General features: G+C 35.1%; 2 protein-coding genes across 7 annotated transcripts; both read right to left on the bottom strand.

Moving 5' to 3' along the window:
* Positions 1–261: 261 nt before the first annotated feature.
* On the bottom strand, positions 262–6,560 carry LOC107911956 (shaggy-related protein kinase theta). 5 transcript variants are annotated; one of them, XM_041105859.1, is made up of 14 exons: positions 6,065–6,409; positions 5,678–5,716; positions 4,383–4,637; positions 3,798–3,890; positions 3,457–3,516; positions 3,066–3,338; positions 2,907–2,981; positions 2,142–2,198; positions 1,917–2,057; positions 1,455–1,505; positions 1,259–1,354; positions 1,092–1,175; positions 845–947; positions 262–768 (listed from the first exon to the last, which is right to left on the bottom strand). In XM_041105859.1, exons 1-14 carry the CDS (start codon positions 6,125–6,127, stop codon positions 707–709), a joined length of 1,452 nt encoding a protein of 483 aa, XP_040961793.1. In that variant the 5' UTR covers positions 6,128–6,409; the 3' UTR covers positions 262–706. The 5 variants fall into 5 exon arrangements, with proteins under 5 accessions (XP_040961793.1, XP_040961794.1, XP_016695467.2 ...); XM_041105860.1 differs by lacking the exon at positions 5,678–5,716 and having other exon boundaries at positions 6,065–6,560; XM_016839978.2 differs by lacking the exon at positions 6,065–6,409 and having other exon boundaries at positions 5,629–5,697.
* A 6,905-nt stretch (positions 6,561–13,465) lies between these two features.
* On the bottom strand, positions 13,466–19,396 carry LOC107911955 (homeobox-leucine zipper protein ANTHOCYANINLESS 2). Of its 2 annotated transcripts, none has more exons than XM_041105858.1 (9): positions 19,307–19,396; positions 18,010–18,230; positions 17,799–17,916; positions 17,025–17,708; positions 16,698–16,799; positions 16,401–16,613; positions 15,082–15,256; positions 14,635–15,002; positions 13,466–14,288 (listed from the first exon to the last, which is right to left on the bottom strand). In XM_041105858.1, exons 2-9 carry the CDS (start codon positions 18,186–18,188, stop codon positions 13,890–13,892), a joined length of 2,238 nt encoding a protein of 745 aa, XP_040961792.1. In that variant the 5' UTR covers positions 18,189–18,230; positions 19,307–19,396; the 3' UTR covers positions 13,466–13,889. The 2 variants fall into 2 exon arrangements, with proteins under 2 accessions (XP_040961792.1, XP_040961790.1); XM_041105856.1 differs by lacking the exon at positions 19,307–19,396 and adding an exon at positions 18,358–19,306.
* Between the last annotated feature and the right edge of the window lie 3,728 nt (positions 19,397–23,124).

Below are 23,124 nucleotides of genomic sequence, written 5' to 3'. Positions count from 1 at the left end.
GTGGGCCCAAGTTCCTCTGCATTTACTTGGATTGTGGGTAGATAATTCCAGGTTATATTTGAATTTCAGGTCATATTTGAATTTCAGGTCAGTAACAGGAAAAATACCATAACAAGAGTTAAATAAGTATATTTAATTTTAATATCTTAAAATTCAAATCTCATTGTCCAACGTTTTCTTAAAAGAACTAAATCAAAATAAACTTAAAAACTGATAATAACATATTTTTTACAGATTTACAAAATCTTTGATTCTATAATATTTACCAAACCAAATAAACCTTCTATCAGTGAAATTTGAAACTGTAGAACTGGTAAGAAAATTATAGTGGAAAAAGTCGAAATTTCTCTGGTTGAAAATTCAGTGGGAACCTCCACTCTAAAGAGTAATCTTTTTCATTAGTCGAGTCAGATAGCAAATCAGATCGTAAAACGAAAAAGAAAATCCCAAAACCTCAACACTACCAGTCCTATAATTCGCCCACCTCAAAGCACCATCTGAATATCCATTGTAGGTGGGGTGGTCCTTGAATGGGATAGCCTCCTACATCCTGATAATATCATTTTTGGTCATCACTTGGAACTATTAACCAACAAAGATGGTCATTCTGAACTAGAAAGAGGGCAATGTAGCTTGTCAGCGGTGGCAACCTAGCATCATCCAAAACCAATTTACAATACGAACAGATGCCGTTCCATTCTATCATTTATGTCCTTGCATGTTCAGGGATCAGACGTTGCCGTAGTTCATCAGATGCACCAGCCAGTTCTGCATAACCATTTACATATGAACAATACACGGCAAATTTTAAGAGAATCATAGTGATGAGGTGAAACTTGTTTACCTTTAGCTGTGAAATTGAATAGCGGAGGTAGGGCTTGCCCGTTAGGCAAGCATACATTAGGGTCCCTTAAATTATCGAAGAAAGGGTGTGCACATGCCTCCAACTGAAAGCCAGGAAGTTTCATCTCATTAAATGCAAACATAAAGGATGGTTACTTACAAAATTAGAAGTTCCCAATCAAGGTCGAGGTCTAAAGAACAAATGATATGTAACCAAAAACAACAATAATATATTGCAAAATTCTCACAGAGGTGCAACGTATGTTTGGTGAATATTGAAGCAGCCTTGACACAAGATCCACCGCAGCAGGGGGAAATTGCTTGTGAAATATCTGAAAGTTGTAATTTGAATAAGATTTCCACTTTTATGTACAACGTATAACAAGGTAACTAGAAGATGATCCAATCAGCTCACCTTATGCCATGGATGAGCTTTGATCTGAGGGAACTTAAATTCAGTGTAATTTGGATTCATGCATTTAATTTCTTCTCTGGTCGGTGTTCCCAGTATCTAATTAAATAAAGCAGAAGAAAGTGAAAAGATGAGAATCGTAGAAAAAGAAAAGCAGAAGTAAACACTTGAGGGGAAAAAAAAAGGCATAGATGAACACCTTAATAATTTCCACTAGTTGATCGACACCACTTTCACCAGGAAATAGCGGCTGCAAACGGAATACCAAATATGAATTATTGCACAGAACAGAGATTCTCTTCAAAAGATGCAACTTTTACATACTACAAATGGATGCCTTAGATAAGCACTCCAAAAGTATATAGATGGCAGTATAGTTTTGCAAAATGTGCTTTCACGACTTTTAGGATGTCAAAGGCCTGAATAGCATAGTAAGAAACTAGAAGGGCTCAAAAGAATAATGGCATCAGAGAGACATTGCAGACATAGATGCCCAAAGCAAAATGAAACAATGTTTAAATGCAGCAACACATATCATGAATATGCGGAGCAAAGAATGCTATTAAAGCAATACTAGAGCCATGCAAAGTATTAGAGAGGTAAATATAACATAAGTTGGCATCAATCTGAATGTAAAAGAAACTTTAATTTATAAACTCACATGTCCAAGCAGAAGCTCAGCCATGACACAACCAACAGACCACATATCAATAGCAGTGCTATACACCGTCGCCCCGAATATAAGTTCTGGAGCCCTATAATATCTTGAGCATATATATGATATGTTAGGTTCGCCTGGTACCTAAACATTGCAGAGTAAATCTTGTATAAGTTTTAGACGAACAAAAGACTGTCACTTTCCAAAATATTGAAGTATTGAACATACCAACATTTTTGCACTACCAAAATCACATATCTTCAACTGGTGAGTGTGGGGATTGACCTGCAAATACATAGCAACATAAGCTCTAACATGCTTCAATATTTGGTAATAAAAACTTTATCAAAAGAATACCAAAAAGCAATGTGTAATGGATGGATAATGGAGACAGCTAATATTATATTTAGAAAATATAAATAATTCATTTTAGCAAGCATCTCATGGCGTTAGGAGTACTTTTGTTAAAAGTCCTCTTTTTTCAGTTTCCTTATTTTATTAGAAGTCCTATTTTAGTTTTAGTTCCCTTCCACTTCGAAAGAATAAACATAAATAATCTCTATTTAAAGTAATAAAAACAAGTCAGAATTTTAATGCAATTACAGAGGTTTAATACTTCTCTTTTGTAATAAATCTAAGGTTAGGAGCTCCCTTCAATGAGTTCCACATATTCATCATAGGTTATCTCGTGGTAGAAACCATAACAAGGGGAAAGCCCATTCAATCAAAGCAGACTTTACCGCGAAAGTAACTAGATCCTTAATTTGTGAACTTAACACAATGACATGGTAAAGCCGATAAAATTTCACAGACAAGGACCACATTATATCATAAACATACACAATAAATGCTTTAGACAAGCAGTATGCCTGACCACCATGAAAAGAGAGTGTCACACATTATAGCGTACTCAAGTTGATAACAATTTTGTCAAGTAAAGGTGAACCATAATATCAACCTCCACCTTATAATAAAAAGGCAAAAAAGCCTCACCAGTAAATTTTGAGGCTTAATATCACGATGACAAACACCAACCACATGATGTAAATAATTCAGAGCACGACAAATCTGCAAAAACAATATAGCTTGTCACAATATGCACTGTGAATACATACAGCTGGCATATATTAGCTAAGCAGAGCCAAGGATCACCTGGTATATATACAGCTGCACATGAAGAATGGGCACATGATAGTTCACTTTGGTGTAGTGCTTTGAAACTTGGTAAACAGTTTCCGGTACATACTCTAGAACAAGATTAAGATAGAGCTCATCTTTGTCAGTGTTTGAAAAGAAACAGTGCTTCAGTTGAACCACATTAGGATGGTCAAGTATACGCATAATCTGGAGTTCCCTATTTTTGTATCTTTTATCCTGCGGAACCTTCTTTATAGCAACAGATTCACCTCTTTCCAAGCACTTGGCCTACATTAACATAAAGTCTCATGTAAAACTCAAAGATACAGAATATTCTGAATAAATGCAGATACCAAAGACAAAGGGTTACAAACAAGAAAAGGGTTAAGAGCCAATAAATTTATACCTGAAAGACAACGCCAAATGAACCTCTGCCAATCACACGCTCTGCCATGTAAGAGATTGTCTGAAGCCCAAGAAAAGAAATGCAATATTATGCGTTAATTGCAGCTTAGTCCAAATAGAATTATCAAATGAAATGAACCACCATGCATGTAAACCAAGACTCTGACATGACAATGACTTGAGCAAACTATTGAGCTGTGTTCATTTTTTAAATAACAACTAAAACAAACAGCCTCCGCAGGAAAACTTATCTCCACCCCATCAAGAAAGAAAAGGGCATGGAAAAATTTACAATCCAGATAAGCAGTTATGTACAACAAAACGTCATCCAAAATAAATCACCTGTTTTGGTTTCCCATCCCGACCACCAATAGTAGCTGAAATTATCTGACCCGTTTCTGTTCCATTTCCATTAATAATAGGAGCCTCCATATCCTGTGAAATACAGGTTACAAACAATAGTTTAGAAATAATCAAGGAAATAGATAACTGTAGGCAGCTTTGAATCATTTCAGAGAATCAAGTAACAATTTCCAAAAAAGTTGCTCAGAAGATCTCTTGTAGAACCATGAGCCATAGCCTGAGGAATAAGTAGATTGCTTCCTCGTTGATTCAATCCATAGCCCTCATTAAGGCTCAATTCAAGTCATAACATGGAAAGGAAAAGATTATTCCTCATTGATTCAATCCATTGCTCTTGTTAAGGCTCAATTCAAGTCATATGCATAGAAGGAACATTATAATCACTTCAAACTATATCAACAGCTTCTGACTTTTTAAGTTTGAAGAAGTGAATAACTTCTTAGATGGTATTCCAGCTTACCTGGTTATGAATTTAAAACAAGGTGGATATGAAGACAATATTTAAGAGGGACATTTCAACATATATGTAGTGCTAACTCTGAGAGTATAAGGCCAAGCAATCACCTTCTCATCTGGGTCAGCTGTTTTCTCATCTCTAATTCTCATTTCATGCATTTCATTAGGGAGCAGATCAACATCTGGCTTTTCGGTTCTAGCAACAGAAGTTACATAGGACGTACTTGCTACAGTTTCCAGAGATGAAGAAGCCATATGTTTCTCTCTATCAGTGGTACTCCTCTCAACAAAATTTGATGCCTCATTTACCTTGCATTCTGATTCTTGATCAACCTTTGCCCTCTTGGTGCCAGTATCCCCACTCTGATGTGAAAATAAAAATCAATCATAAAACCAAAAATAAAGAAAACAAGCATCCTCATAGTAATAGAGAACATTCATATTGCTATCTTTGTATACTTGTCTCATTGTAGATCTCATATGTTATCTTTTCATCAGAACGGAATTTTATATATACAGAAGGTAGTGACTTTGAATGATGAAGTAACAGTTTAAAGTGCATAAATATTACATAAAGAGAAACAGGCAAGTAGCTCATATGTTTACAAGATGCAGATTAACATTCAGTTCTCCTCCTCCTTTAAACAACTCTTGTCACTTGTATAAGATCTTGTGGCTCATTTGGTTATCTAAAGGGAAACCCAGATTAAGCTCAACAGTTCAAGGAGGATAGACAGACTTAAAAAACCCAGTCTGAAACTTAATGGTCAAATCTCAAATTAAGTGGAATCCATCTTTTCTATTGTAGTTTGCTTTACTACTCTGCAGTAGGTGTAAAGGCAATAGAAAGAAACGATGTAGAGGCTCAAATGTAATTTTCTAAGTTCCTTTCCATTCTAGACTTCAGTCCATGATCACATATTGAAGTTAACATCACAAGGACCCAACCATTTAGGTAAGTAACATGTCTGCAGCATTTTACCTCTATAATAAAGCCCCTACCAAGAAAAAAGAAAGTTCGTTTAAGACATTTCCCATTCTCAGGAAAAACCAAAATTGGTGATTTGACCCATCACCAACCTAAAAGCAAAGCTCTACAGAAGATGCAACCATTGCAGCCTGACTTTCCATAAACCACCATGGTAAACATATAATCTAAAACTAAAGGTTGGCTTATGACAATTACACGCATAAAAGCATAAGCATGACCTTATGCTATTGATATCAAGATATCAAGATATCCTAAATCAGAAAATCAAAGAAGAGATCCACCAACGTTGATCAATAAATGAATAGAACACAATCAAAGTCGATACAAATATGCAAGACAATTCAAAAAGCACGGCAATAAAACCTTTTCAGAAACAAAAGCAATGAAGCAAAAAGCAAAAGACTTAAGCTACCAATGCCATTCCTCTCGTCCTCGTTTCAACCTTCAAAAACTATTATATTTATAAAAACAAAAAAACAAAGAACAAAAAGAGAATAATAGTTAAACAACCAGCTATAAGACAAAAATAATTACGCAACCAGAACAAAAGAAATCACATATATAGCATTAAACAAATAATAATCCAGCTAAATCTAGATATAATCATAACAAAAATATATATTTTCTCCATTTATCAACGAATGAAGAAAATTGAATAACAAACAAAAAATCAATATTTTCGGTGAGCAAAACTTATAAAAGAAATCCAAAAATCCATTCCGTTTTTCTAGCATTTCTATAAACATTACAAAAAGAGAGATTAGCGTCAAATAAATCCATGAAAAAAAACAGAACTTACGGGATCGGAAGAACTAGAAGAACGACCGGAAGCAATGCTCTTGAGACGACGCATCACATTCATGATTTTAGACCGTAACTTCTTGAAGCTAAAACAACGATTTTGGCCTTCACAACAGATACGAGAAGAGAAGAGAGAAAACCTGCTTTCTCTCTTCTTCTTCTCCGTCTTCGATCCTATAACCAGAATTACAGATGGTGGCAAAACCAACCCAAAAGGAAATAAAATATAACAAATTAACGTAATCAACAAAAATTATAACTTCACTACATTTATTTTAAAACATTTTAAATAAACATAAATGTTTTTTTTTAATTTTCTCAAGTTCTCTTTTCCTTTTTCTTTCTTTTCTCTTTGAATATCTAACAAAACTCAATTTAAAATTTATATTTTTTTTAAAAAAAAACTAAGGAAAGGGAAACATTCTGTCTATAGAAATTTTTTTGTTCCATAAAACCCACCAAATGTCTTTCCTGGTTTGATTTTTCGTTGGTCAAAGCTGGACCAAAAGCCAATCATACAAGCCTAATCTATTGCTAACTTCAGTCAAACGGGAAATATGATCCGTCGATTCCTCACAAAGAGAGATCCAACGATCGGGTACAATAAGGACTTTTAGGTAATTACAGCTCTCCTTTATGTAAGGGAGGTTCTTGAGACAGATTTTTCATTTTCCCCTTGACGGGATATTCGGGGGAACTTTGACCAATCTTTGACGCATCTTTTGGCGGTTAAATTTTATATTAATTTCCTGCTAATTCAGAAATTAATAGACTCTAATATGTAGTTTTAATTTCCTTTTTATATTATTATTGTTGTTATTGTGGGTTTAGGTCAGTCTATGTGTGGACTTGTTTTTTCTTATAATATAATAACATTACGCGTGATTATTTTTTAATTGAAATTTGAATGTGCCTGTAAAAAGCCAACAACAACAAAAAAAAACCTACGCTTAAATTAGGCAGTTTTCTAGGCTTCACCATTACTATAAGCTATACATGTTTTTTTTTCTAAATTATGCAAAAAAAAATTGTATAAATAATATAAAAATTCAAAGACGAGAGTTGAAGTTGAAAACTCAAATTATATTTTTTATTACATTCAAATATTTGACCGCTTTGAACTCAATTTTGAATCTAGCAAATGAGTTTCGTTCCTACGCATAAAGATGATAAATCATGATGTTTTATAAGTATAAAGTGATGTACCAAGAAAATAATTATAATGTATGATTATAAAGTAATGTACCAAAATGATTATAAAGTGCGACCAAAAAGTACAAATTTATGTAATTATAAATAGGGGAAGGCTCGCTATGCACAGAAGCTGTAAGGAAGGCACGATGCAATTGTTGGCCCATCAGAAACTCAGTCCAATGGTTGCGCCATCTTAAAAATTATGGACCAGAAGCCCCTAAGAATATGAAAAACACCACCTTTTCCAAAGTTTAGCAATATCGGGTTTTAAAATCTAGGCTTAAAATTATATTAAAATGTTATTTGATAAACTAAAAAAATTTAAATAAGTATATAATTTTGTAAATACGGGAAAATATACAATTATATTGTTTCATAAAAATAATTTTTAGAAGGATAATACTAAATTTTAATTTTAGAAAAATAATTATTTCATAATTTTAATTTTATTAATATAATATTTTACATTATTATAGATAGTTTTAGATAAAATTAAATATAATATTTTAAATATTTCATTTTTAACAAAAGTAAAAACATTATTTGTTTTTAATATAGTTATAAAATCAATTGAACCAACTACCTATTATTTCACACATTTTTTTGGAAAACTTTGAATTAACTGAAATAAAAAAATCAATAATTTATTAAACATAAATTCAATACAAGCTACAAGGTAAGTAGGCAAGATATTTGAAAAAATGTTTGAAAGCCATACTATCTTCTTCTTTTTTACGATTATCAAGAGAAAGTAAAATATCTCTTACTTAAACGTGTTTGATTTTTGTTTTGCCCTGAATGGGAATGAAATTTAATATTCTCTTTTAGGGTTGAATTTTGGAGAAGGGAATGTGTAAACCCTGTAGGCAGTTTAGTGGCTTTTTTCCTTCATTTGTGGGGTTAATTTTGTTCCTAAATTATGTGTCCAGTAGCAGACAAGGGTGGTGCAGCTTTCTGACCACGATATCATTGCATGAAGACGAGCCACAATCATGTCACCTCAAAACGTCCAAATTTCACATTTTATCTCTCTTGATGTGAAAGATTTAACGATATCCTTTTAGTAAGTTCGACACCTATACATGCATTATTGTTTGGATTTCAAAATTTTGTCCCATTTTAATTTCATATGGAATTAATGATTTAAATTTTAAGATTTTTTTTATCAAAACAAATTATTAATATCTAAAATTTTGTTCTCATACTAGCCAAAGTTTTTGCATTAAAAAAATCAAATATGTAAACAAAATTTTATGGCCATCTTTAAAGCTATCGTTCTTGGATTGTGACCCAAGGTTCCCCCACATAAAAACCAAACCAAGCTAAGCAAAGCTGGCAAACAAACCATATCATTATCCAAAAAACGCTGTTACTGTTTCGGCTCTTCTCTTTCAGTCAAGTAACCTCTAGAAACGTGGTGTCGTTTCATTGGCTTATCAATTTATCACGTAGACACTAGACAATGCCAACCACCAAAGCTACCTTAACCAGTTAAGGTATTCATCGTCCCAATCTAAGTTCAAATTGTATTAATCGTACTGCCTAATTAAAAAAAAAAAAAGCAAAGCTTTCTACCAGAGGACATGCTTCCTCATTTAATGCCCATTTGCAACTTAAGCTTCAAACCCAATCTAAATTGCACTGGCAGTGCGTTGGCCTTACTTGCCCAGTCTCCATGTGTTAGTAATATAGTTTTAATTTAACTTTCAGTTAGTTAGTTAGCAGTTATGTTTCTGTTAGTTCCTTTCTAAGTTGTATATAACAAGACCTTTGCATTAAAAATAGATTGAGCAGTTTCATATATTTTTATTCTACATGGTATCAGATGTAAAATTTTCTATTCTCTTGCATTTTCCTGCACTTTCTTGCTTCCCAAACACTCTGTCTCTTTGATTTTTTTTTCCAATGGCACTCCATGATCCCATACTACCTTCTAGTCCTTATTACCTTCATCCAAATGAAAATCCAGCCTTAGTTCTTGTTTCTCCTGCCTTATCAAGCTCGAATTATCATTCTTGGTCTCGAGCAATGACAATGGCGCTTTTATCCAAGAACAAACTTTAATTTGTTGATGGCACAATCACAGTTCCGCTCCGAACGGATCCTCTTTACCCAGCTTGGGAAAGGTGTAATACTATGGTGATTTCTTGGCTACATCACTCTATCTCGCCTTCAATCATGAATAGTATTCTTTGGCTCGATTTTGCTTATGTTGTTTGGCGTGATCTCCGTGAACGTTTTTCTCAGGGAGATGTTTTCCGCATTTCTGATCTCCAATAAGAGATCTCTGCTTTCAAGCAAGATGATCGCTCGGTCACTGATTACTTTACTGAGTTGAAGATTCTCTAGGACGAGTTGATGAATTTTCGACCGATTCCTGTCTGTTCTTGTCCAACATCTTGTTCCTGTGGTGTTTTTGCTACTCTTCAGAAATATCATGATAATGACTATGTCATTCGTTTTCTTAAAGGCCTTCATGATCGTTTTGCTATTGTTCGCTCTCAAATTATGCTCATTGATCCGTTGCTTAAGATCAATAAAGTTTTTTTCTCTGGTCATTCAACAAGAACTCCATCTTACAGCTGGATCTTCTCAAGTTTTGTTTGTAACACACTGCGCCAACATTCTTCTTCCAAGAAATCTTAGGTAAAATCGCTTCTTGATTCACGGCAGTGCACTTTTTGTGGCAAATCCAGGCATACTGTTGATACCTGCTATGAGAAGCATGGTTATCCACTTGGTTATAAGTCTCGTGGTCGGGCTTCTCGTGCACACACTGTGCTAGATGATGGTGCTACACAATCCTTGAACCCTTCACAGTCTGTTGCTACCTTGCTATCTGATTCTTATGTTACTTTGACACAAGACCAATTACAACAACTGCTTGCATTGCTTCCATCTTCCAACTCTACCACCCCACCTTATGTTACCAACACTGCCTCTTCCTTACATCAAATGCCTTCTACATCTGCATGTAACCTCTTTTCCTTTCAATCACACCATTGGATCATAGATACTGGTGCGGTTGATCATATTACACATTCTTTATCCTTATTTGCCTCTTTTACTTCAATTAAACCTGTGTATATCAATCTTCCTAATGGCACCAAAGTTTGTGCTCGATTTTCTAGCACAGTCATTTTCAATGATAGCCTTTTATATTACAAATGTCCTTTATGTTCCTCAGTTTGCTTTCAATCTATTATCTGTCACTAAACTTACTGCGACATTACCTTGTTCATTTACCTTTCACAAAACTTATTGCTCCTTACAGGCCCTTCTCTCTTTGAAGATGATTGGTACAGCTAACGTTTTCCATGGTCTTTATATTTTGGACTCACCAGCTCAAACCTTCTCCACTACTGTTCCCACTGCCTTGTCAGCTACCACCACTTCAGGTCACCTTTGGCATCATCGTCTCAGTCACCTTTCTGACTCTAGATTGAAGTTACTTTCTCCTTCCATTCATTCTTTGACCATGACAAATAATGTAAATTGTAAATCCTGTCATTTGGCAAAACAAAAGAAAATACATTTTCCTGTAAGCAATTCTATTTCCAATAAAATATTTGAACTTATTCATATTAATATTTGGGGTCCGACTGATGTTGTTTCTATTACTGGTCATCGTTATTTTCTAACCATTGTTGATGATTTCAGTCGTTTTAATTGGATCATTCTATTGAAAGCCAAATCTGAAGTTCGTACTCATATTCAGAATTTTTACACACTTATTGAAACTCAAATTTCCTCAAAAATTAAAGTCATTAGAACTGATAATGGCTGTGAGTTTGCTATTCCAGCTTTTTATGCTTATAAAGGAATCATTCATCAAACCTCTTGTGTTGAAACTCCACAACAAAATAGCCTTGTTGAACCTAAGCACCAACACATTCTTAATGTTTCACGGGCTCTTTTATTTCATTCTGGTCTACCTAAGCATTTTTGGGGACATGCTGTCCTTCATTCTGTGTTTCTTATTAATCGAACCCCAACTCTTCTTTTGGCTAACCTTACTCCTTTTGAAAAACTTTACCAAACTAAGCCTAACTTTCAGCATCTACGTGTCTTTGTTTGTCTTAGTTTTGCTACAACCCTTACTGCCCATCGTCACAAATTTGACCCTCGAGCCCGTGAGTGTATTTTTCTTGGATTTCAACCAAATGTTAAAGGCTATATTCTTTTTGACCTGTTCCCATGCTATCTTTGTCTCAAGAAATGTCATCTTTCATGAGTCAATCTTTCTTTTTTCTCATCAACCATCTCATTCCTCCACCCCAAAATTGGTTTTTGACTCCTCCATCACTTATGATTTGCCACCTCAACCACAGGTTACACCTCTTGCTCCCTTACAACCTTTCAGGCCACTTCGTATTAGGAAACCACCTTCTTATTTAGATCAATATCATTGTTTTTTAAGCAAGGCTGCTACCAATCATCTTCGATGCACAACACCCTTCACTCTTGCCATTAGTGCTTCTTCTATACCTACAACATATTTACAAGCTAGTAAAATTTCTCATTGGAGAGAAGCAATGCAAGCTAAAATTCTGCTCTTGAACAAAATAACACCTGGATCATTATGGATTTACCTCCAGGCAAGACTACAATCGGTTGTAAATGGGTTTATCGAGTGAAATATAGAGCCGATGGTTTTACAAGGCTCGTTTGGTTGCAAAGAGGTTCACACAAACCGAGGGTGTCGATTATTTTGATACTTTTTCCCCTGTAGCCAAGCTTACCACCGTTCGCTTGTTACTTGCTATTGTTGCTTCTGAAAATTGGTTTTTGCACCAGCTTGATGTTAACAATGCTTTTTTGCATAGAGATTTGACTAAAGAGGTTTATATGCTTTTACCTCATAGTTTTGATTCATCAACTCCCACTAAGGTTTGTAAGTTGTGAAAATCCTTATATGGTCTGAAGCAAGCAAGTCGACAGTGGTTCGCTAAGCTCACATCAGCTCTTACTTCTCTTGGTTATATTCAATCCAGTTCTGATTTCTCCTTGTTTGTTAAAAAGGATGATGTCTCCTTCACTGCATTATTGGTTTATGTTGATGATGTCATTCTGGCTGGTGATCATTTGGATGAAATAGCAAGAGTTAAAGCTTTTTTGGATTCTACATTTAGTATCAAAGACTTGGGTGATCTAAAGTATTTTCTTGGCCTTGAGGTTGCTCACAGCTCTGCTGGTATTCACCTTTGTCAACGAAAATATGCTATAGACATATTATCTGATTTTGGTTTCTCAGATTGCAAGCCTGTTAAGACTCCAATGGCTACCAAAATTCCTCGAGATGCTTCTGCAGATTTGCTTCCTGACAATACTCTTTTCAGGAAACTTATTGGCCGACTCTTGTATCTGGTTTCTACTAGACCTGATCTTGCTTTCGCAATTCAATAGTTGAGTCAATTCTTGGACCAACCTACAGTCACTCATCTGCAAGCTGCTCATCTTGTTCTTCGCTGCCTGAACGGCTGCCTTAATTTTGGTCTCTTCTTTTCTGCTTCTTCATCACCTGTACTGAAAGCCTTTAGTGACTCTGACTGGGCTGGCTGTCCTTTAACACACCGTTCTGTGACTGGTTATTGTCTGTTTTATGGTGATTCCCTTATTAGTTGGAAGGCTAAAAAGCAAACCACTGTGTCTCGTTCTTCCTCAGAGGTAGAATATCATGCACTTGCCTCTACTGCTTGTGAAATTCAATGGCTTCGATTTCTTTTGCGTGATTTGCACTTACCTATTTCTGGTCCTACTGCCTTGTTTTGTGACAACATCTCCGCTCTTCAGATTGCTGCAAATCCACATTTCATGAACGTACTAAACATATTGAAATTGACTGTCATCTTGTTCTTGAAAAGGTGCTATTCGGTGTTGTTAAACTGCTTCCTTGTTCTTCCAAGGATCAACTAGCTGATATCTTCACTAAAGCTCTTACTTCTATTCCTTTTCAGATTATATTGTCCAAGCTGGACTTGTTTTCCATACACTCTCCAGCTTGAAGGGGGCTGTTAGTAATATAGTTTTAATTTAACTTTCAGTTAGTTAGTTAGCAGTTATCTTTTTGTTATTTCCTTTATAAGTTGCATATAACAAGACCTTTGCATTGAAAATAGATTAAGCAGCTTTCATATATTTTTATTCTTCACCATGTAATAAGGTTTTGAAACAGAAATACTTGGTTATTTGGATAAACTGAAGATTCATATTAATACCATCATTAAACTAGCACTTGAGCTTGACAATTTGAACTCGTAGGAAAAGATGTTTTTAATACAATAATAACTAAGAAGTTGTCGTTTGAAGATATCCTTGTTCTTGGATTTTTTTTTAACTTCTTTTTTTTTTATTTTCCATGTTGAGCCATCTCAAGGGTCGACCTGAGTCAATACCCGAACCACCACCCTTACATTTTGCACTTGGCCTGATATACGATCCATGCAAGGAGTCTCCAAGCGCGGTTCGTTCTTGACTCAACACCCACTGAGTTACACGCAAAGACTTCCTCACACAAAAGAGTACAACAGTAAAAGCACACTTCCTTTTGAATTTTTTTTTAAAAGGATTAGAACAAAAAAAATAAACTAATAAAGAAACTGGCCACAGGATCACGTGAGCCTTTTCCCTCAGCTTTCACATTGAAGGGCAGCTTTAATCTTCTGGACGGTGCATGAAATCAGATTATTCACCGTCTCCACTGATTCCACCGTGAGTTTGGCCGTCGGTAAACTGTTGACCAGTATTTGGAAAGCCACCGTGAGAAGGGACCCACCCACTCTTTGAGCCCCGCCCCCACCACCGCCGTTCCTGTTAACCTGCCCATTGGAGGTAGGCCCACGAGAGCCTGGTCCATCGGGGACGATAGCAAAACCCGAGGGTAAGAGAGCCACGTAAGCGGAATCACCTCCGTTCATAACCACGTGCATGGCTGGGATGTCAACAGGCGCGTACACCACAAGCGATCCCGCCGCATCGATGCATGTCTCCTGCAGTATCAGCATGCTGCTCTGGTTTGCGTTCATGGCCTGCAGCCCCCCTCAAATAAAAAAAATCACAAATTCAAACAAAATTGTGTAGTATTTTGGGACCAAGTCTCACTACGTTTACAACAACTGCACCAGAAAAGAGTAAAAAAAAAACACTCCAAAACTTTGACTTTTTAAAAGTTGATAAAGAGGGGAAAAATTAAATAATCGTTTATTACTCTCTCTAAATTGTCTTCATAGATACTTCCAAATTTCGAGAGTCGTCTTTTCAGTTGTCATATTCGTCACTAAATAATTCGCCAGATTTTAACTTTTAATTTTTAAAATTGTAATACTAGCACTAAATATAAAAATGAAAGAAAGGGGAAGGCGTGAGAATATTTACGCTGGCACGGAGGAGGGAGACGCAGTTGCCGTGATCTTGGCCTTTGGCGATGTGGGCCATCTCTTGCATGGGACCACCGTTGGACAAGATGTCCCACTCGCTTCTCAGCCGTTCATCACGCAGGAAATCAAACAGTCTTTGAGGTGACACTGGCAACCAAACTGAAGTAGCCGCGCTCAACACGATGCCCGGTGGCTCACCGGGGTCGTCAACGCTCTTTCGGGTCATTACCCTAACGTCCTCATCCACGTTCCCTACGTTCAGCTTGTTCCATTTATGAACCGTGGAGGCACACACCCCAGCACAGAAATTATCCGTCATTCGTTGGGCTAGCTTTAGCATGCTTCGTCTCCCACTTGCAGTTATCCCTACAACCAACAAATCAGTCTTTCCATATATATATTGGATAAATAAGTCAATCCATATTTGGAAACATATATGGGTTACCTGTATGATCCCTAGTGGGAACAGAGGAGGACATAAGGATAGCAAGGCATTCGCATTGGCGCTGTAGGGTGGCCACCCAGCGTTGGGCACCGAAGGCCATCCCCGATCTTAGCAATGGGTGGTAGAGTTGGTGAACTTGGCTCTCCTCATATTCTGCATGTTCCACCCATGTCACCTGGGCAATTTTTTTATTACATGTCGTCAGTCGCAATTCCATGCAGAATTTTGACTAATTACACTAACAATCATTGCTATAATAATGATTCCTCAACCTTCTCATTATAAAAAGGAGTTATTGTTATTATTATCTTAATAAAAAAATGCCACTACTATAGTGGACGTTTGTATGCTATCGTTATTGACAAAATAATAGTACTGATTTCCGCAATAGAAAAATACGAGGCAAATCTTGGAAATGACTCAAAGATTGGGCTCAATGAAAGAAATGGGATCTCTCTCACTGTGACATTGTCCCTTGTATTGAGGCATTAGAAAACATGGAAGAAAATAAAATAATTGAATAATGGAGATGATAAACTTTTTTAAAGATTTTGAAGGAACAAAGTTGTGTGTGTGACATCGAGATGTGTAGCGATGAGGACTCAAATCAAAGGGCTGAGGTCCTCGGATACGACCAAAATAGCTAGTGTATGGGATGTTGACAAAAGGCAAGAGGGTCCTCGTTAGAGTAGGAAAACAAGCACATCAGGCGGGGCTGGAACCAGGTCATACGCTGCTACATGCCTTAAATGCAGCTGGCTAGATGGGAGAATCGAGGCAGAATCAAAAGATTGGAATAGAAACATCAAATCAATAGTTTATTCATTTAAGAGATGCTTATTAATGTTAAAGGTACACAAAATTAAAAGAGTAAAGGAGGCTTCCTTTGATATATTTACATTAATATAATATTGGAAGCTAACCTCGATTTGCTTTATTTTATTGTGTTCAAGCAAAAACCCAGTCGTTGAAACTTGAAGTTTTAAACAAATACTTTTTTTTAACATCAGAAGAAGCATCAAAATCAATGAAATAAGTGTGTAGGAAGGTTCAGATTCTTCTGTAAGGGGGAGTTAATGAGTTGGTTTGAAGCAAAACCAGGCACTGACAGTGTGGGGTTAAACTGAGTAATCGCTAGAAATTAAGCACAAGATTCTTTAGATGCATGAGCCCTAAAGTTGGGGCTTGGGAATGCAAATTCCCGTGGATTTCATGACCTGGTATTTTCTTAAAAATTAAATGTTTTTTTTTCTAAAGTCCAGTTCCTACTTTATTTAATTTCAGAAAAAAGAGATTATAATATTAGTAATTTAGTATACCTTGGAGTAGCCATTGGGCATATCTTGCACAACACAGCCAGAAGGAAGCCTCCTGCAGTTCACAAATGAGGGTGCACCCGAAGTTTCTCGGATGGTCTCAATGGACACATCGACCACAGCCCAAACCCCTTCTGCGTGTTGCTTGCAGAACCTTAGGAAATTAACCTCGCGAACTGGAACCAAAGGAGAAAGGACTTGGAGCTCAGCATGCATCTGTTTGAGCAAAAAGTTGTTTATATTTGAGGAGTGATGACATAGACATTTGCATTAATTATGGCTTGAAATTAATTAACTTACCAGTTGAAGTGCACCGTTCCTGGTTCCTCCCACACCACTAGATATCACATCAGTCGTTGATGTTCTGGCAATCATACATGGAAACATCTCCGACCAACGATTCTATCAAAAAAAAAAAGGGGGGGTGGGGGGAAAAAGGAAGTTGAAAGTTAGTAGTTCCCATGGCACAAACGTCTAGAAAACTGAGAAGAAAATGAAATGACCGAAATTTCTCAACCATATGCCATATAACAAAAAAAAATTGGTTAAAAGAGGGAAAAAGTAAATCCAAACCTACAAATTAGTCCTATTAAGAAAATTCAAGTGAAACAGATACAGTTGGCTCACCGAGTCCATCAAGGTTTCAACAAGGGCCAAACTGTTGATAATCACCATCCCAGACTCTCGAGAAGCCTCAGTGACAAAGCCGTTGGATTTCATGCCAATGCAAGGAGTGAAAGTCCTCAAGTACTCATCTTGGTTTAGTATTTCTCTCCCACCTTCCAAGCTCCTAATCCAAAGCGGTTCATCAGTTTGTGCCATCTTAACCAATTCATCCATTGCTGCCAAAGCAAGTTCCAAAAACATGGATCTTTCCACCGATCTGTCGAGTCCAGTCACTGCAGTTGTTGGTCTGCTAGCAGGAATCAAAGCATTTGACATCCCACCTCCAAAGTCAGGCCCCAAAGGCAATGTTGTAGCCACGGTGCTTAAAGCTCCGAAACCGTTGCTACCAACTCCAAGCTCCAAACTTGAGTTGGGCAATGGAGGTGCAATTGAAGTGGCTAGTGTTGAAATGGGACGCCCCAGAAACTTGCCTGCCAGTGCACAAACTCGATCTAGCTCATCTTTCAAACGAGCGTTCTCGATCCTAAGGTGTTGTTCTTCAAGGGATATATCACCGATAATCGCCGGACCCCCGCAATTAGTACAAATGGGGTTCCTCATAGCGTCCCTTATAGACATGTTTTCAGCTCGAAGCTTATCATTCTCTTGCCTGAGCAAAGAGTTCTCATGACGTTCCAATTGGGTCTGGAAAAGAAAGATAATATTTTTAACTTTGCATAACAAACAAAGCCCCCCCAAAGGAACAATAGAAGAAGGAGATGCTTTAAAACGGACCTTCATTTGGGTACGGCGGTTTTGGAACCAAAACTTAACCTGTCTGGTTTCTAAGCAAAGCCTTTTGCTAAGCTCCAATCTCTGCTTCTCATCGGGATGAGGGCACTCCTTAAAGAGACTAAAACCAAAACCAAGAACGGCAAAAATAATTTGTTAAAGTGATGGTTCCAAAAAAATAAAGAGAAGCTTGCTTTGAAACATGAAATCATACGCTTCAAGCTCTTGGATTTGCTGAGGAGTGTGTCGGTGGTATCTCTTCTTCCTGGGAGGCTTGTCGGCGGCGTCTTGATCATCTCCCGAAGCTCCATCCATGTTATCACTCCCAGATCTGCTCTCATGTTCTTCTTCTCTACTTCTTCTCCCCACACTTCCCTCCAAACTCTCACGCATTATCCTGCTCCCATGATCTCCTTGATTATCTATATTCGGTTGCTGCGGAAAACATCACACAACCCAGATCAGTCCCGACCAAAAAAGGCAACAACAACAAGAAAAAAGAAAAAACAAAGGAAGAAAGCTTTTCATTAATCAATAAATACAGCATTGCTGTCATCATTACGAGAGCAAGGGAGAGCCCTGGAGAGTTAAATATGTTCTTAGGAAGAGAAGGAGACATAAGCCGAGGCTGGGCAATAGCAGTAGCACCGGTGGCCATGTTATTGCTATAAGGGATGTCTGCAACCATTCTTGCACCCCCAAAGCCTCCACCAGTGCTGTTATCCAAAAATCCCCCAAAACTCATCAAATAATACCCTTTTTTTCTCCCTGTTCTTTATTGTTCTATACCTATCAAGCGTACAACTTTTATTTCTCTCTTTTTTTCCTCTAAAAAAAATTTACAAGCACTCTTTCTAACTACACTCCCATTTGGCTGATTTGATTCATTTCACACTCTCATGGAATGGAACCCAGATTTGCTAACCAACATATCCATAAAAAAAGAAGAAGAAGAAAACCTACGGAAGAGAAATAGAGGAAACAAAAAGGATAAACAAAGAAACTCTAAATGTCACACAGTCCCTCTCTATAAACAAGTGATTTTAATGGAGAGAAAGAAAGAGAAAGAAGGCTCAAGCAAAACCCTTTCTGCTTGTTACAGCTTAGCTCTTCGTTCTCTATCCCTCTCTCTCTTTCGCTTTAAGAAAAAAAGGAAAACCTTTCTGGGTTTTTTGTTTTATGTCTGAAAAAGAGAAATAGAAGGCAAGGCCTTGAAAATCAATGGACTGAGCGTTTGAAAGATAGTAACTGGGAACCCTAGTTTATGGCTGAGAGTGTTATGTTAGTATTGTTTATCTTCTCGTTTCTCTGCATGCTTGACTTTTACACTGCTACTAAAATAAAGCTTTTCAAAAAGACATGAAAGTCATCTCCCCAAACAACAAAATCAAAACTACCATATGAAAGGGAAAATGAAAACCCCAAGCCTTTTTCAAAAGGGGAAAAAAAAAGGAACAGGTGAAGATAATGAAACCATTATGTGGACTCTTCGAAGCCTTACATATACTTACCACCAAAAACAGGTTGGTTGACTCTTTTTCTTTGCTCTTCAAAACACTGAGGTTGGCAGTAAAAAAGTTATCTTTTTTCGAACTTTTTTTTTCCTTTTAGCCTGTTTTACACTTTTTTTATTTTTTTTACGTTGACATGAGACAGAGTTACAGATTTTCTGCTTTTTTTTTCTTTTCCACTTTCCATAGAAATTCAATGCATTGGGATCTGTAAAAACACTAAATTTATGGAGAAACCAAACAAACAATGACAAATGTTAGGGTGCTTTTGGTTTTGCACTCACAAAATTGTATGCTTACGAAAAAATAAATAATATCGAAATTTTAATCTATTATGTATCACTTCAATTTATGTCACCATACATTTTTCTTGATTAATATTAAAATATGTTACAAATGGAAATGAGATTTTAACAGAGTGAATGTCATATGAAGCCTCCCAGTTTTACCATCAACTTCTCTGGGAGAAAAAGTTAACAAAGATTAAAGTGGTGATTAATTACAAGTATGACATTATTGTTCTATAATTACTGATAATCCACTTTATTCACCTTTTTCTTTTCAGCTTTACACCTTATTTATTGTCAAAGAATAATATTTACTTACCCAAAATTAATGATATTAAGCGATCACTAAAATAAATGTTTGCTCAATCAAGAGGTTTTTTTCAAATGGAAATTGCTATAAAGAGTAATTATTAGGATTTTTTATGTTAATAGTTCGCTTTGATATTTGATCGTGGAATTTTTATGTATTTTATTTATGGTTAAAATAAAACAATTTATAACTATAAAAGTTAGGTACGATGATAAATATCTCTCTTATTTTCTCTTACCTTTATGCATTGAAAATCAATTAATATGTTTATAATACCATTAATTTAATGTGTTTTTTTAACGATTACATCAAAACAACAATTAAGCCCGTGAAGGTCTATTACAATCAGCTAACAACAACTCTTGAATATGTAATGGTGGTTCATCGAACACACAAAAACTTATAAAACCAAAATTCGCACACTAAGCCATACGATCTTCAATTTCATTATGCGCCCTTGAAACATGATGAACATGTACCTTCTAATTCCTACTTAAGAGACAATGTAATAAACATAGCTCCCATTGAACTGTTAACAGCTCCACCTGCGACCAAAGATTCCACTAAAAGAGCATTGTTGCATTCCAACTCAATCTGTCTTAATCTTTTTTCTCATGCTAAGCCAAAACTCTCTAAAACAGTTGTAGCTTTAATTCTAAACAGAGGTGTGTTTAAAAATAACAAACAATAAATAATGAAGTATATTATTTGAAACTAATTAATAATAACACATTAAATATGTACGATATTGAAATGAAAAAAATAAATTAAAATCATGAGTAAAACGAGTTAAACACGTAAACACACCATATTAAGAATATTAAATGCACTTTAATTGTTTAAGATAGTATTGTCATCAATCTTGAGTTAGTGTCGAGTTAACTTATGACGCCAACTCTATCAACAACATTATCAGTTTATACAATCAATGGAGGAACAAAAAAATGAATGCTAAAATTAAAATGTATAAAACATATTAGAATAAAGTTTGGTTGAGTGGAAATGTAAAAAAAAAAATTATCAAAGTAAACGGCATGTGTTCAAATATTTTTTTATTTTTTAAATAAAAAAATTAAAGTACCATTAAATAGTATAATTTATTTTAAACATGGATGGATATTTTTGTAATTTTTCTAACTAAGTTGTAACAACCTAATTTTTAGTGGTGTCGAAAACAGTGATTCGAGATCACTAAATCCGACGAGTGAGTTCAAAAATTTTATTATTTAGTAATTATGAGTTAAATGTGATTTTAGGAAGACTTTTGATATAGTGATTTGTGTTTAGAATGATTTATTAGGCAAAGTGGTTTCGAAAACGAGGTATCGAGACCTCGATTTTATAAACCGAGTCGTAAATATTTTTATTAGAAAATTAAGTTAGTATTAAAGTTTCATTAGAAAATTATCACGTTTCGATGGTTAATTAATTAAAAAGAACTAAATTGAAAAAAGTGCAAGACTCACTAAAATGATTAAATGGTTCAAGTGTTAAATGAGAGAGGACTTAAAAGGCAAATTAGCCCAAAGAAGATGGCTGAAACGGCACAAGGGTAGAAGAAATAAAAAAAAATAGTGTGAACTAAGGGCAAAATGGTAATTTGGTTAAAATTAAAAATAAAACAAGTGACTAAATTGAATTCTAGACATTGTTTCTTCTAATTTTTAGTCCAAAAACGCCATTGAAGGTCCTCTAAGCTGGGTTTTCATATTTTTGCATCATATGAGTTCAATTCTTGCTCTTTTCTTGTAATTTTGTGTTTTTAAGACTTTTACAATTAGGTCCAACTATCTAATGAATTAGTTTTTGATTCTATGGGTAATTTTGAAAGTTACCATTGATGAGTGCTGAGTGTTTATGATGAATTAACATGGATTTGAAGTTTTAATTTTGTTATATGATGATTTTATCAAGTAATTTCAATAGAAATTGATTTGAGGACCAAATTGTGAAAAATATTAAATCTTAGGGTTTGGTATTAAATCTATTTATTAAAGGTTGTGTAATAGCTTATAATATCTAAATAAAGTGTTAATTAATAAAATTTAGCTTATTTGATGAGTTAATTGGTGAGGGACTAAATTGCAAAACTTTAAAAGTTTGGGTAATTGTGTAATTTCGAAATTTGAAGGGTATAAATTGTGAAGTGGATTGAAATTGAAATATATGCTAATGAATGAAAATTTTTACATTCTAGATCAAGAGCTCATCGATCAGCGAGAAAAAGGGAAATTAGCCGAGTAGTCTCTAAACTATTACCAATTTTACAATCCAACCCAGGTAAGTTCATATGGTTAAACTTTCATGATTATTTGTTAATTTAGAATGGTCTAATGCATTTATTCATATTTTGTTGTTGAAATTAAGATTATTGTAAAAGTATGAAAATTGAATTGAATGTTTAAAATGGTATGGATTCAAATCTCAATATGCAAATTTCTATTATTTTTTAAATAAAAAAAGTCAAAGCACTTTCGAATAATATAATTTATTTTAAATATGGAAGGACATTTTCGTAATTTTTGTAACTTAATGGATACTCGATTGACTTATGACACCAATTTAATCAAGAGTTTAAACAATAGCATAAATTGTATCCAAATATTACTATGGGAATAAACCAAACAAATTTAAAGTCTCAAAGCTTATCTAAATAAAAGGGATAAATCCTAAAGTTATATATGAACTTAGTCTAATGTGTAATTTTATACATAAACTTTGATTTTGTATAATTTTACACATGAAATTTTGATTTGATTCAATTCTCACAAATTATTAGCATAACCAGTGGCATATCTAGGGGGCTCGCAAGGGCCCCAGCCCTAAAATGGACAGCTATTCATTTAGGCCACTTAGAAATTTTAAAATTTTTAATTAGTAAAGGTAAAATTGCACTTTTATGTTATAGAGATATAGGCTATTAAAAATTAAGATTTAATTTCGGCCCCCTCGAAAAAAAAATTTAGCTTCGCCCCTGGACATAACATCATTTTATGTTTATATATTACATAAAAATTATTATATTTATCAAGTATAAAAAAATAATGTATTTATTTCTTTAAATATGTATGGTTGAATCAAAATTAAAATTTTATGTATACATTTGAACCACGATTAAAAATTTCATATGCATAACTACACCAAATTAAAATTGATATATTAATTTAACGTGTAATTTTGAGATTTTTCACAAATAAAAAGTAATGGTTGATGAAGGTATG

Source organism: Gossypium hirsutum, chromosome D11, assembly GCF_007990345.1.
Source record: "Gossypium hirsutum isolate 1008001.06 chromosome D11, Gossypium_hirsutum_v2.1, whole genome shotgun sequence".
Lineage (NCBI taxonomy): Eukaryota > Viridiplantae > Streptophyta > Magnoliopsida > Malvales > Malvaceae > Gossypium > Gossypium hirsutum.
This window is presented reverse-complemented; position numbering and strand designations above follow the sequence as displayed.